A 13,761-nucleotide genomic window follows, 5' to 3' on the forward strand; every position below is an offset into this window, starting at 1 on the left:
CTGGGGAACTTGGGGGTGTTGTATTAGCAGAGGGGGTAGAAGGAAGCCTGGACGGATAGGCATTGTTTGCTATAGACTGAGGTGCCCCACCATCCTGGATGGCACCCCACCATGGAGCGAGGGTACCTGTCCCTAGTCCTTAATGGCTGCTGTGTAGCTCTTGTTGTGCCCGACCTGTGTACAGCAATATGTATCTGTGCTGCAGTTGTGTAGCGGTGTCTGGATCCTATAGCTACCCCAATGTATTGTTATTGTCCTTGTCATAGTTAAACCGTACCTAGCCTATAATAATTGTGTAGCTGCACACAACTAATGCCAATCGCTGTGCTATTTTATGTCAGTTAATATCACCCCACGATCGCTGTTATATGGATGTGCAGTTTATAACAATTGTTGTGCAGCTGCATCGGTACTTTAGAATTGTTGTGTAGCTGTGCCTAGTCTATGATAGTCGTTGTGTAGCTGTGTAACAACGTTTATTTAGCAGCATTTTATTTACTGCAGATTTTCCTTGTAAATATTTGTTTATAGTTAAAACTAAACTAACTTTCTTTATCAGCCCCTTACTAAAAATCATTTTTAAATATTTCTACTTGATTTCTCTTGCTCTCAAGAAATTCCACCATAATCATTTAAAAAAATCGCTATGGCGTTGTGGATATTTGCAAACGTAAAACAGTTTTATAACTGTCCTTTAATAGAACGTCTGTGTTGTCACTCAACTTACGGAAGACTATTAATATGATTGTTGTGTCCACAACGTGTTTAGATTATACAGAGTGAGTGTGTGGCTAGTTTCATTTGTTAGTTGTTGCAAGTTTGTTAATAAGTTTACACTAGGATTTGCAACTGTTACCTTGTAATATTAAATATCATGTAATTCTGTGCTAGTTATTATTATTATTATTATTATTATTATTATTATTAAGTTTTTATTTTATATACAGTCTTGATATTGTGTAGCTGTACAATAGGTTAATAAATTGTAGTCTCCACTATTTGAAGCTGGCTCTGTACACTGCTAGGCCAGACCTGTTGTAAGTTTAATAACACAGTTTAAACACATAGCTAAGGGCTTCTACACGCTGTTACTGCCATAATAAGTCCCATCAGGGACAGCTTAATGACTGGAACACAAGTGTCTTGAAGGCCCCAGATTATTTGGTGACAGTTTATTAATGTTCACGCGTGTCTTTCGGTGTGTTGTGTTTGTTTTAGTTGAGCAGACTTAATTCTTCACACTCTGCAAACTGTATGTAACGTGTTCCAACTGGATTAAGCATTTTGTTATAAGTGAGATTAGTGCTGTCCTGACCGCCTGTCTATAGGATCCTTACTGGGCTGGATATGCTTGGTTGCCCACATGCTTACAAATGACTTCGCCTGCCTCTTAATCAGCCTCACACTGGCCCATCTCTGCCCCCATCCTCTGCGCCTAATCGCAATCCACACGATGAATGACGCTGCCTAGCCATCCTAGTACTACTATTAGTATTATTCCTACCCATCGCTGTAAATATTTACCAAACCGTCTTCGGGGTCAGATTTCTGTCTAAAATCATTGCAGACACAAACATGAACAAACAAAAGGCATGATCGAAAATAATCAAAATTGGAAAATAATTATTTGGTCAGAAATTCGAAAAGGAAAATAAGTTGACTAATAAGTTCATTTAGAAGTTTTCTGTTTTTTTTAATACCTCAACTTTCTTATTCTACCCCCCCCCCCCCCCCCCCCCCTTCCTCTTTTCTCTCTCTCTTTCTCTCTCTCTAGTTCTCTCTGAAAACCTTCCTCAATGCTTTCCCTTTTGTGATTGTCTCTCGCCAATTGAGCACCCCACAGAGCTGTTGTGTAGCTTTACAACACCCTAACAACTCACACCAGTAACACAATTACCTCTGAAAAAATATATATATAACAAGAAATGACTTGGTTATTTTCTGATCGGAATTTTTTTTGATTGATAATTAAAATAGTAGGAAAAGAAAGTTGTAGGGAAATCATGAAATCTATGCAGTAAAGAGTAAACAAATAGGGAAGGTTTTTAGGAAGCTGCTATAGAGGACGTGCACGTCTCTAGCAAAGCACTGGGGGGACTCTGCTTTGGGTAGATGAATAAAAGTACTGTTGGCTTTGTTAACTGGCCTCACCCCCTCCTGGTTCTACTTTTAAGGCACCGAGGCGAGGTAGACAGCGTGTGTCAATGTACAGTGGAAAATATAGAGCTAAGAGGGGAAGAAGGATCAGGCACAGATAAAATTATCCCAACGCAAAAGGCAATCAAGAAAATATTATCAACACTTTTGTATTACCCAGCTGTTGGTCTTTACTCCATATCTAATTAGTAGGCATAGGCAGGACCAGAGTTTCTATGGTAACATTTTGCCCTGTAATTTTATTTTTTTACCCCTCCCCCTCCTAAAATATTTAAATCGTAAACATGTCATTGAGTCAGCTCCAGAGTTGCTCTTTTTCATGGAGGCTGTGGTTTGGAAATTAAAATAGAGCAGAAAAAAAAACAGACGATAAGGTGATTCTTGAGAAAGAAAAACAAAATATTTCCAGAGTCATTAAAATGTGATGGGATTTTTTTAGGGGGGGGGGGGAAGAAGTTGTGTGAAGTTCAAAAAATAAACTGCAGTAATTGTCCTTATTAGTATACTTAATACACCTTTTATCTGTTCTAGAGGGGGAGTACTAGGAGCAGATGCTGAAGTGCGCATTTCACTTGGGAGAAGAGACGCAAATTTCAGGCAAGTTGACGGAAAATATCATTTTTTTCTTTCCGGGGGAAACAGGAGGGTGGTGGGGCTGGATTAAGAAATACAATGAAAATAAATCACTAAATAAAGATTTGAATATTCCTATCTGGCATAGACGGGGCAGATCATTGTGGGGAAGGAGGGAGAGGGGAGGGAGTTGCTTTTTTTCCCCTGTGAGCTGTACCTCAATTAATTGGAAATATATTTATTTATCAATAGAACTCCGCAGAGAGACCACGTGGGAATATAGTGCAAAGCAAGCAACATGCAGAACAGTAAGTAACACTCTCCTTCCGCTACCGAATCCACGCAGGATCCCGCTGTCACTTGTGTGGAGTGGCTGCTGGGGAGGTGGGGAGGGGGCTTCAATCAGTGAAATTGAGGGATTCATTTTATGACCTCCCTAATATTTCTCCACAGCGCTTGTATGAGGGATACATTGTAATCTTTTATATATATATATATATATATATATATATATATATATATTCTATGCTCTTGCTTGGTTGACGTAGCGATGCCGTTTTATGATCGTTTTTTATTGCACTTTGACAGTCGCTACAATGATCTCGCTGCCCTGGATCGGAATCTTTATTGTCAGCAATAAATAGCGTTTTATTGATCTCTAGTTTATTTGGCATTGTTCTTGCATCTTGAATGAGGTTTTCTTGTTTTTGTTTTGTTTTGTGGTTTTGTTTTTCCTCCCTCGAAGTTTTGGAACTGGGCAAAACTTTGGCTTGCTCTGCTGTGAAATTCTTTCAGTGGCGGTTGTAGTTGAAAGGCAGCGTTGCTGCTGTAAATAGATGCATGTGTGTGAGCGTCAGGCTGAAGTTACTAATTTTTTATGAATTGGAATAGGCTGACGTGAAATCTATGGAGAGGGATATAAACGCTATTATTTATGTACTTTTGCTGTGTCGAGTTGAATTGTTTGCTTATAAAAACGTGAATTATGGGCTGAGAGAGGGCGAGTTCCTGACACTATTCAGGTGGTCTGTGGTGTATTTAAGGTGCATGCAAGGCAACCATGGCGTAGGAAGTGTTAATGTCACCCTGTAAGGGACATGACATCCCTGTGCTTCCTATGTGTACTTGGAGTGACCTGTGAGGGGTCTGTGCCGAAAACATCTAATGTGTAATGTAAGTGTCTTGTGATGTGTCCTGTATCTCTATCGAGGGACCCCCCCTCCCCGTGCCCTTTTTGTGAAGGGGGGGGGGGGGTATAAAAAGGTCATCAGTGGCCTCCATGACACTAATTCTTGGGGGTATAAAAATATCAAGGGGGCTTCAAATCAAGACCATATGCTTTCTTATTAGCTGCGCTAGAAGTGGCTAATGATTGCCACAGTGGTGAGGACTCTGGCTCTCCCTCGGGAAATTAGATCATGATTAAGGCTTTCACCTTTTAAGTGAATTTTTAGTTTTACTATTGTCACTTGTCATTTTTAAATTGATAAATAGTCTGTCTCCCCCACACCCCTCTTGCAAATGACATTCCTGCAGAGGATGGTGCGCCTGTGTGTATGTGCTGCGGACAGGTGCCTGCAGCAGAATTAGAAGCCAATAAGTGAATTTTTATTGTAGACAAATGTGTGGGAGGAATTCTCAGCCTCCTTCAAGGAAACAGAGTCTCTGCTGGCTTCCCAGTCACTCTGCAGTAGCCTCCTGCCTCCTCTCTGCATGTCAGCCTTTGTTGTGGGGCCTGAGTCTGGGAGGCCAGGGTGGCGTTGGGGTGCAGCACCTGGTTGTAGGCTGATGCACAGAACTTTTTGGGGTTTTCATCCTAAAAAGGTTTATTAAAGGTGGTGTGACTGTCATTTACGCCCAGTGTAAGCATAAGGATTTGTGAAGGGAGCAATATATGGTTGTGTTGGGATGAGATGAGAAGTTATGTCACATAAAAAGTAAACAAGGGTAAATGTTAAATAACGTATAGTGAGTGTCCTTAGAGAAATGTAAAAAAGAATGTAGTTTCTGATGACCTAAATGTAAGTCAAACATGCTTCAATTCCAACGCCCAAGCAAGTAAGCCGTCTAGATGCAGGGGGAAAGGTGGGCTTTGTATGGCGCTGGACTCTGTGGTGGATCACTAGTGGAAGGCATGTCTGCAATACTATGATGAGGGATTGGCTAGGAAGGAAACTCTATTCATCCTAAATAACATAAATTATAAAGTCCTAGAGAAGTGTGTGAGTATAGATGGGGGGGTGAAAATGTGGGGAAATGCATAGGACAGTCACTTGGGGGCCTCTAAGCAGCCCACTCTCTAACATTTACAGCACAGTAGGTAAGCTTAGTCTGTGTTATGGGCTGGGTGGGGCGGCTCGAGATGAGCTCAATTGTGAAGTTAAAAAAGTAAAATCCAGTTTCGAACAGCAGAGCCCCCTCAGCAAATTCACTGCAAGAAAACAGTGTGTGGTTTACAATGTGCACTGGAGGCTGACGCCCTCCTCTTCTTTTTTTTTTTTTTTTGGGGGGGGGGGGGGGGGAGTTGAAATAATAACAGGGAGAGGATATTGAAAAGTCACTCAGTACCCTGCTCAGTTCAGTAAAGGCAAGGTGGATTTGTATATTGTGTGTGGGAGTGTTTGTGTGTGTGTGTGTGTGTGTGTGTGTGTGTGTGTGTAGGTGTGTGTGTGTTTGTATGTATGTGTGTGTAGGTGTGTGTGTGTTTGGGGGGGGGGGGGGGGGGGGGGTTCCAACAATAATGGGAAGTTATAATGGGAAGTCATGTTAAGAAGAGATTGATATAAAAAGCCAGTTGGTTTCTGCAGACTACACTGACCATTGAGAGGTCGGTAGTAAATCACTATAGGAAGTTCCTGGCAATGTGCACCATGTATGTATTTATGTGTGTTACATATGTGTTGGGAAGGGGGATCTAAAATGAAGTTATGATAGAGAAGATAATATGAAACCCTAATTTGTATGCAAAGATTCCCCCCCCCCCTCTCCTCCCAAGAACAACAGAGTCCCCCTCCCTCCCCCCTCCCGTACCCCGAAAACTGTGGCCTCTCTATCTTTTGACTTGAAGGAACTCGTGCTCGGCTTATCTGTGAGCCGGATTGCCAGCCAGATCCGGATGGAAAGGGTCGTTTTTATCATAGTACCATTTGTCCTGACGATGCAATTTTCAAAAGCAGAGGACTGTCATAAAGTGACATGCCTGCCACAAGTACTTCAAATGATCTTCTCAATTAGCCTCCCATGCATGATCTGGGGCGACTTCCGCCTATTTCCAGAAATTAAGCTCAAACTTGACGTGCAGCTAGCTTTATTTTAAAGACAAATGTCAGAAAGACTCATCATAGTTTCCCCTCTTCTATATTTGGTGCTTATTTATTTGCTAAGAAGCCAGCGCTCATGCAAGACGATTTATCAGCAGTCTGCCAGCTGAAGGGAGCACATCTCCTCCTGGGGAAGAAGCCTCCTGCGTCTGGCTCTCAAAGGTTTGGGGACTTTCTATTTTTTTAATGCACTTAAAAAAGATCCTAAATGAATATCAGAGGGAGAGAGAAGCACAGGATGCCATCACAAGACAATGTCTGCTGAGGAATTTCTGGGCAATTAGGAGGCGTTTTCAGCAGGGCAACTCTGTTTGGACCATCCTGAGTTTTACAGATTGCTTTTGCGTTTGAATTTGATGTTACGGTTTATCTGTAGCTCGTGTTTGTGAGTAGATGCCTTGATGTAGGTTGGTCAGGTTTATTTAGAAGGGGCCAGACGGCTGTTGTGGGATTTGTGTAGACAGGTAATGGTCTGATATGAAAATGCGACTAGTCTTATTATACATTGAATTAAGCGGCAGTAACGCGTGGAAAAGAGGAGCAGCAGTTTGCGTTTGCGGTGCTTTTATGACTTTTTTTGCGTTTGCTTTTTTTTTTCTAGCTCGGCGCATTTTAACGCCTTTTGTATTTCTTTTTTTGTTTCTTTTTTTATTCTACTTTTATTTCCTTTTTTCCCCTAGGTCACAGCGGCGTTAACCAACTCGGTGGCGTGTTTGTAAACGGCAGACCACTGCCAGATTCGACCAGGCAGAAGATCGTAGAGCTGGCTCACAGTGGTGCAAGACCGTGCGACATTTCTCGAATCCTGCAGGTGAAAAACGTGGTTTGCAACCCACAAGGCAACTGCTTACTGTGTGATACCCATTTGCCACTTTTGCTATCGCCCCCACCCCTCCCTCCCTTCCCCATTGTCCCCCATAAAAAAATTAGCAATCGGCATTCATCTGCTTGTAAAACGCCCCATTTGGATATATATATATATTTATTAAAAACGAATTTTGCATGTTTTAAACATGCTTTAGATTTGATTAGCAACTTTAGACTCCCCTCCCCTTTGTAAATAGACTTCTATGTTTTGGCTCTTATATAACTCTGTAATAACTCCTCCACTGGTTAGTTAAGGCTATGCACCCCAGTTGTAGCTGAATTACAAGCGTAGGCGAGTTTATTTTTTTTGATGATTTTAAATCTGTTATATAGACTTTGTAGGGCCACAAATGTAATTATTAAGCCAGACATAAGTTCTCATACCATTGAAGGTATATTTTTGTATTATAGAGCCATGCAGATGCAAAAGTTCAAGTGCTGGATAGTCAAAACGTAAGCTTGTCATTAATGCTTCTATAAAATTGATCCCATTTCGTGAAATTATTCATATAATGTGGTCTGTTGTCGTTGCTCTGTGCAGGTGTCCAACGGCTGCGTGAGTAAGATCTTGGGCAGGTACTACGAGACGGGATCCATTCGACCCAGAGCCATCGGGGGCAGCAAGCCGAGGGTGGCCACCCCAGAAGTGGTTAGCAAAATAGCCCAGTACAAGCGAGAGTGCCCCTCCATCTTTGCCTGGGAGATACGGGACAGGTTGCTGTCAGAAGGCGTCTGTACCAACGACAACATTCCCAGTGTAAGTGCAGAAGCAGGAGAGGCGTTAGGACGAAACGCGTTCAGAGACAAAAAACGTTAAATTCGTGTACTTCAAAGATACATAGAATGTAACTACATATACACGCTACACTGGTAGCTCGGCGATGCCTGAGTACGATTTAAGGCGCCTAGTTTACACTGTGACGCCATTTTGTAACAGCTCTAAGTTCATTTTGAGCGTAGTTTGCAGAGCAGATGACCGGAATGTATTTAGAGATGTGTATGTTTATTTTATATACAACATGTTTCAATGACTTTTTTAATGAATTAATCATGTAGCCATTCTTCCGAATTAGGAACAAGTAGTTCATAAAGACCGCTATCATGATGACTACTGTTCAGAATAAAATATATGTATATTAGTGTTGTAGCGAATTCTATTTTAGTGGGGCAGTTAGATGCGATGCATGTGACAGTGGACAGAATTGTCGCAGAAGTTAGAACTGTCGCAATTTTTTCCCCCTGCAGGTCTCGTCAATTAACCGAGTACTGCGCAACCTGGCTAGCGAGAAGCAACAGATGGGCGCAGATGGCATGTATGACAAGCTGAGAATGCTCAACGGACAGACGGGCACTTGGGGGACCCGGCCTGGGTGGTATCCGGGCACGTCGGTGCCAGGACAGCCGACGCAGGGTAAATACCCAACGCATGTTGAGTGTATGAATCATTTTCGCTGGAAGTCGATTATGATTTTTTTTGTCATTTATCTTGGAGATATAGCATTGTAGGCGTTTATGTGTCGTTTATACCTAAAAATGTTTGTATGTGGACTGCATTGGGCGCAATAACGGTTTACTCACTAGAGAAAGAACTGCGGTATCATTAACGTAACAGTCTACAGACTGATGTTGTTTGTGGTCTACGTGTGCCATAGTTTGCTATAGAGCTTGTTACATTTGGATTACATTGTATGGGCGATTGAAGTGCTATTGATTCCACTGTGTGATTATTTCTGCAAATGTGTTGAATAGATATATCTGTGGAATGTTGTTGTCCGGTTTAGCGTTTTCGTTTGATGTCTATGTTGTTAATATGCTTGATGTCATTTTGGAGTTTTGCGAAAACATGATAGTTTAATGAATGCAACTTTGACGAATTTAGCTGACAAAAGTGGTATATATTTAGTCAGGCCAGTAAGCAATATTGATTGGCCTGCACTATAGACGACATGACTTTTGCACAGTTTGTTATATCAGGATACATTTAACCCTTTCAATGCCAATGGTTTACAGGGGGGGGCCTGTTAATTTGGGCAGCACGGTGGCGTAGTGGTTAGCTCTCTCGCCTTGCAGCGCTGGGTCCCTGGTTCGAATCCCAGCCAGGGCACTATCTGCAAAGAGTTTGTATGTTCTCTCCGTGTCTGCGTGGGTTTCCTCCGGGCACTCCGGTTTCCTCCCACATTCCAAAAACATACAGATAAGTTAATTGGCTCCCACTAAAATTAGCCCTAGACTATAGTACTTACACTACATAATACAGACATATGGCAATGGTAGGGATTAGATTGTGAGCTCCTTTGAGGGACAGTTAGTGACAAGATATATATATATACTCTGTACAGCGCTGCGTAATATGTCGGCGCTATATAAATACTTAATAATAATAATTTATGGGGAACCAAAACTACTGGAATTTTTTTTCCTGGGCTATTTTTTCCTGGGCTATAATGTGGTGTATTATGGGACTTAGCTGTTACTTCCTGTAAAGAGGAATACAGACAAACACTTGCTGTTTTAGGAAGGCAGAAATATACTTGGGGTAGGTGTTTATTGCCAGACACTATATAATGACATATTTGGGGACTGTGGAATGCGATATACAAAGGGACGTGATAGTGTGTGGATTCTGGGTGGAATACATGAGACCATATTAATAAGGAAGGGTTTAGGAAATAAGAGGGAGAATTAGCAAAGTGATTAGATATTCTAGAAGTTGTGCTAACCTGTGTTTAGCACAGACAGGTTAATGACCATTTCTATTGTCTTAAGCTAATTACAAATCTGCTATTTCTCCTCAGTTGGGTTTTGTGTTTAATGGGAACACAGGTTCCCCCTCTAAATGCGACACAGGCAGCATTACCCATCTTTCTGGCTAATTTTGCACCTGCAAGTAGCATGTCGGTGCTGCACCCGTGGGTGCTGGTTGAGGAGCCCATACTTTGCTTACTGGCATAAATCCACTGTAATGTACTTGCTGTGTAGGTCTGATGTGGCTGAGCTGGAACATTGTGCTTTCATGACTGTACCACAATAGAGTTGTCCTAGTAAAGGTAGGCATGACAGGTCCTCTTGCTAGTGAGCTGGCAGTAAATGGGGTTGTTCTCACTGTATTGCACTTAGCAGTGGTAGTAATCCTTGCAGAGCTTTGGCATTGCAACTGAACTGCTAATATTTATGGAGAACTAACTGGCACATGAATATCAGGGATTGATATATTATGGGATGGAGGCACCAAAGAAATGAAAGACAATGGTAGAAGCCAGCTAATATCAGTCTATATTACTGATCATTTATTATAAATACAAGTGTGATATAAGTAATACTGGGGCAGAGACTTATCAGATCTCATGAAAAGAAAAGAGGTGCGTTATGGGTACAAAAACTGGTTGTTTTGGTTGCACTTGTATTGCACCAGATTTGCTCCAATTCTCCTTTCTCTGGTATTGTGAAATCTGTCCTCCTCCCCTTTTTTTCCTTCTACCAGTTATGGTAGTGGGTACTGGATTATGGTGGGTACTGGATAATAATGCCATTATTAGGTTTGAAGTGTGAATGATCCTCTGATCTCATGTTATAACTTGTATTTGTCATCTATGTCAGTTTGTATTGTTATTTATTGTCCTGCACTATGTTATATGCATTTTCTTTATAAAGAAGGGATGATAAAATACGCTTAGCAGTCCCAGGGATCAGACATATTGGTCAGATACGCTTATTAGCAGTACACCTTTTTAAGTGGCTTTCAGGCAGTTTGCAGATATTTTCCGCTTGATTCCTCGCATGTATTTGTTTGCATCCAGGAGAGTTGCAATGTTGATAAAATATAATTACACTAGGAATCTGCTTTGATTTAAAGTTTAGTTGTGCAGATTTCACAGCCATTTTTTTTGTCTTTTGTTTTGATCACTGATGTGATACTATTGCCCCTGTTGTGTTTGGGCCCAGGGCAGCTGTCCGATCCCCCCTCCACGGGTTACACCTGTCCCTGTAATGTAACATCACTGCAGGGTAACAATATATCAGAGTATTAATGTGTAGGCCAGAAACATTTTTTTTAAGTTAAGGAAGCTCCAATCTAATCAAGAATGTTTCTATAGTTTCAGACAGTGGGGTTTATGTTGAAGTATGTATATCTTATTTGTTGTCCAGTGTTTGCATCCTGCTTGCCAGTGCTATGGATGGGGCAGTGCAATGGATGGGGATTACATTATTCACTAGTAGGAGCTATAATACGCAGAGAGAATAATATAGGCGCACAGTGAGTGCTATGTGAAAGATTTAGTAAATAGAGCAGTTGCATAGACTGCATCCTGATCTGAACTGATCCTAACAGAGACCGTCCCATATAAACACCTCCTTGGGACATTTAGTTAAAATGCAGATGCATGACAGAATTTAATAATTGCGAGTCAGTTTGGACAAATCCAATGCTTAGAAATAAAGCAGAAATTGTATAATTTAGTCCACCAGTGTTGTAGTAAAAGGCTGTGTTTCGGGGACACCAACAACCACTTTATCAAGTTAAAATTACAAGTAGACAGTCCTTGTTGTCAATTTACTGTAATACTTTGGTATCGTAGCTAGCTGTGCATCCTAAAGCTGTCTGGCTGTGGTAAAGTGTGCTATGATTTGTTGCTATGGGTTACCACACTCAATGATTTTATGAGAATCAAAAAGGTCATGAATAGTAAAGATGAAATGTTCACCCTAGCTAATTGTTTTCAGAGGGATTATAATACTATAATTAATACTGCGCATTTAAATAGTGGTGACACACTTTCCACAGGGCTCTACAGAGTACATTGAAAGAATCACGTCACCTGCTGTCTCTCAGAGGGGCCCACAATTGAATATCCCTACATAATCTAAAGCACCTACCATAGTCATAGTCTAATGTTCCTACCATCGTCATAGTCTAATGCACCTACCATAGTCATAGCCTAATGTTCCTACCATCGTCATAGTCTAATGTCTCTACCATACTCTAATGTTCCTACCATTGTCATAGTCTAATGCACTTACCATAGTCATAGCCTAATGTTCCTACCATCGTCATAGTCTAATGTCTCTACCATACTCTAATGTTCCTACCATCGTCATAGTCTAATGCACCTACCATAGTCATAGCCTAATGTTCCTACCATCGTCATAGTCTAATGTCTCTACCATACTCTAATGTTCCTACCATCGTCATAGTCTAATGCACTTACCATAGTCATAGCCTAATGTTCCTACCATCGTCATAGTCTAATGTCTCTACCATACTCTAATGTTCCTACCATCGTCATAGTCTAATGCACCTACCATAGTCATAGCCTAATGTTCCTACCATAGTCATAGTCTAATGTCTCTACCATACTCTAATGTTCCTACCATCGTCATAGTCTAATGCACCTACCATAGTCATAGCCTAATGTTCCTACCATCGTCATAGTCTAATGTCTCTACCATACTCTAATGTTCCTACCATCGTCATAGTCTAATGTCTCTACCATACTCTAATGTTCCTACCATCGTCATAGTCTAATGCACTTACCATAGTCATAGCCTAATGTTCCTACCATCGTCATAGTCTAATGTCTCTACCATACTCTAATGTTCCTACCATCGTCATAGTCTAATGCACCTACCATAGTCATAGCCTAATGTTCCTACCATCGTCATAGTCTAATGTCTCTACCATACTCTAATTTTCCTACCATCGTCATAGTCTAATGCACTTACCATAGTCATAGCCTAATGTTCCTACCATCGTCATAGTCTAATGTCTCTACCATACTCTAATGTTCCTACCATCGTCATAGTCTAATGGACCTACCATAGTCATAGCCTAATGTTCCTACCATCGTCATAGTCTAATGTCTCTACCATACTCTAATGTTCCTACCATCGTCATAGTCTAATGCACTTACCATAGTCATAGCCTAATGTTCCTACCATCGTCATAGTCTAATGTCTCTACCATACTCTAATGTTCCCACCATCGTCATAGTCTAATGCACCTACCATAGTCATAGTCTAATGTTCCTACCATAGTCATAGCCTAATGTTCCTACCATCATCATATTCTAATGTTCCTACCATAGCCATAGGCTAATGTTCCTACCATACCCATAGGCTAATGTCCCTACCATACTCTAATGTTCCTACCATAGTAATAGTCTAATGTTCCTACCGTAGTCATAATCTAATGTTCCTACCACAATCTAATGTTCCTACCATAGTCAAAGTCTAATGTTCCTGCCATAGACTAATGTACCTACCATACTCAAAACCTAATGTCCCTACTTCCTACCATAGCTATAGTCGAATGCTCCTACCATTGTCATAGTCTAATGTTCCCAACATAGCCATAGTCTAATGTTCCCATAACCATAGTCCAATGTCCCTACCATCATCATAGTCTAATGTCCTTAGCATAGTTACAGTCTAATGTCCCTACCACAGCCATAGTCCAATGTCCCTACCATTGTCATAGTCTAATGTCCTTACCATAGTTCCAGTCTAATGTCCCTACCACAGCCATAGTCCAATGTCCCTATCATAGTCATAGTCTAATGTTCCTACCATAGTCTATGTCTAATTTTTTTGGGGGAAAGCCAGTTAACATACTAATATGTTTTTGGTTTCTGAAAGGAAGTCAGACTGTCTGGAGAAAACTCACGCAGGAAGAACATATGAACTTCTGCCTAGGCCTTAAAATGCTAAACCTTTGTGCTGCAAGTGCTAGCCACTTATCCACTGTGCTGAAATATTATTAACCCAATGAAATCTGGTTGTATATCTGAAGTAGGCAAAGGCTAGGTTGAATATTGCATTTTTAATAGATCTACCCTGCAAGATTTTG

General features: G+C 41.1%; 1 protein-coding gene across 7 annotated transcripts in view; it reads left to right on the top strand.

Annotated features, from left to right (window-relative positions):
• PAX6 (paired box 6) overlaps nt 1-13,761 on the top strand; it is a 63,601-nt gene that overhangs the window by 8,996 nt on the left and 40,844 nt on the right. For 5 of the 7 annotated variants that reach the window (XM_068260473.1, XM_068260474.1, XM_068260472.1 and 2 more), the window contains 6 exons: nt 2,689-2,754; nt 2,983-3,038; nt 6,731-6,861; nt 7,329-7,370; nt 7,459-7,674; nt 8,163-8,328. In XM_068260473.1, the coding sequence (XP_068116574.1) occupies nt 3,029-3,038; nt 6,731-6,861; nt 7,329-7,370; nt 7,459-7,674; nt 8,163-8,328 (565 nt within the window). In that variant the 5' untranslated portion in view covers nt 2,689-2,754; nt 2,983-3,028. The remainder of the gene's footprint in view (nt 1-2,688; nt 2,755-2,982; nt 3,039-6,730; nt 6,862-7,328; nt 7,371-7,458; nt 7,675-8,162; nt 8,329-13,761) is intronic. The other 2 variants (XM_068260475.1, XM_068260477.1) reach the window with 1 other exon arrangement.

This window comes from Hyperolius riggenbachi, chromosome 11 (genome assembly GCF_040937935.1).
Source record: "Hyperolius riggenbachi isolate aHypRig1 chromosome 11, aHypRig1.pri, whole genome shotgun sequence".
Taxonomy (NCBI): Eukaryota; Metazoa; Chordata; class Amphibia; order Anura; family Hyperoliidae; genus Hyperolius; species Hyperolius riggenbachi.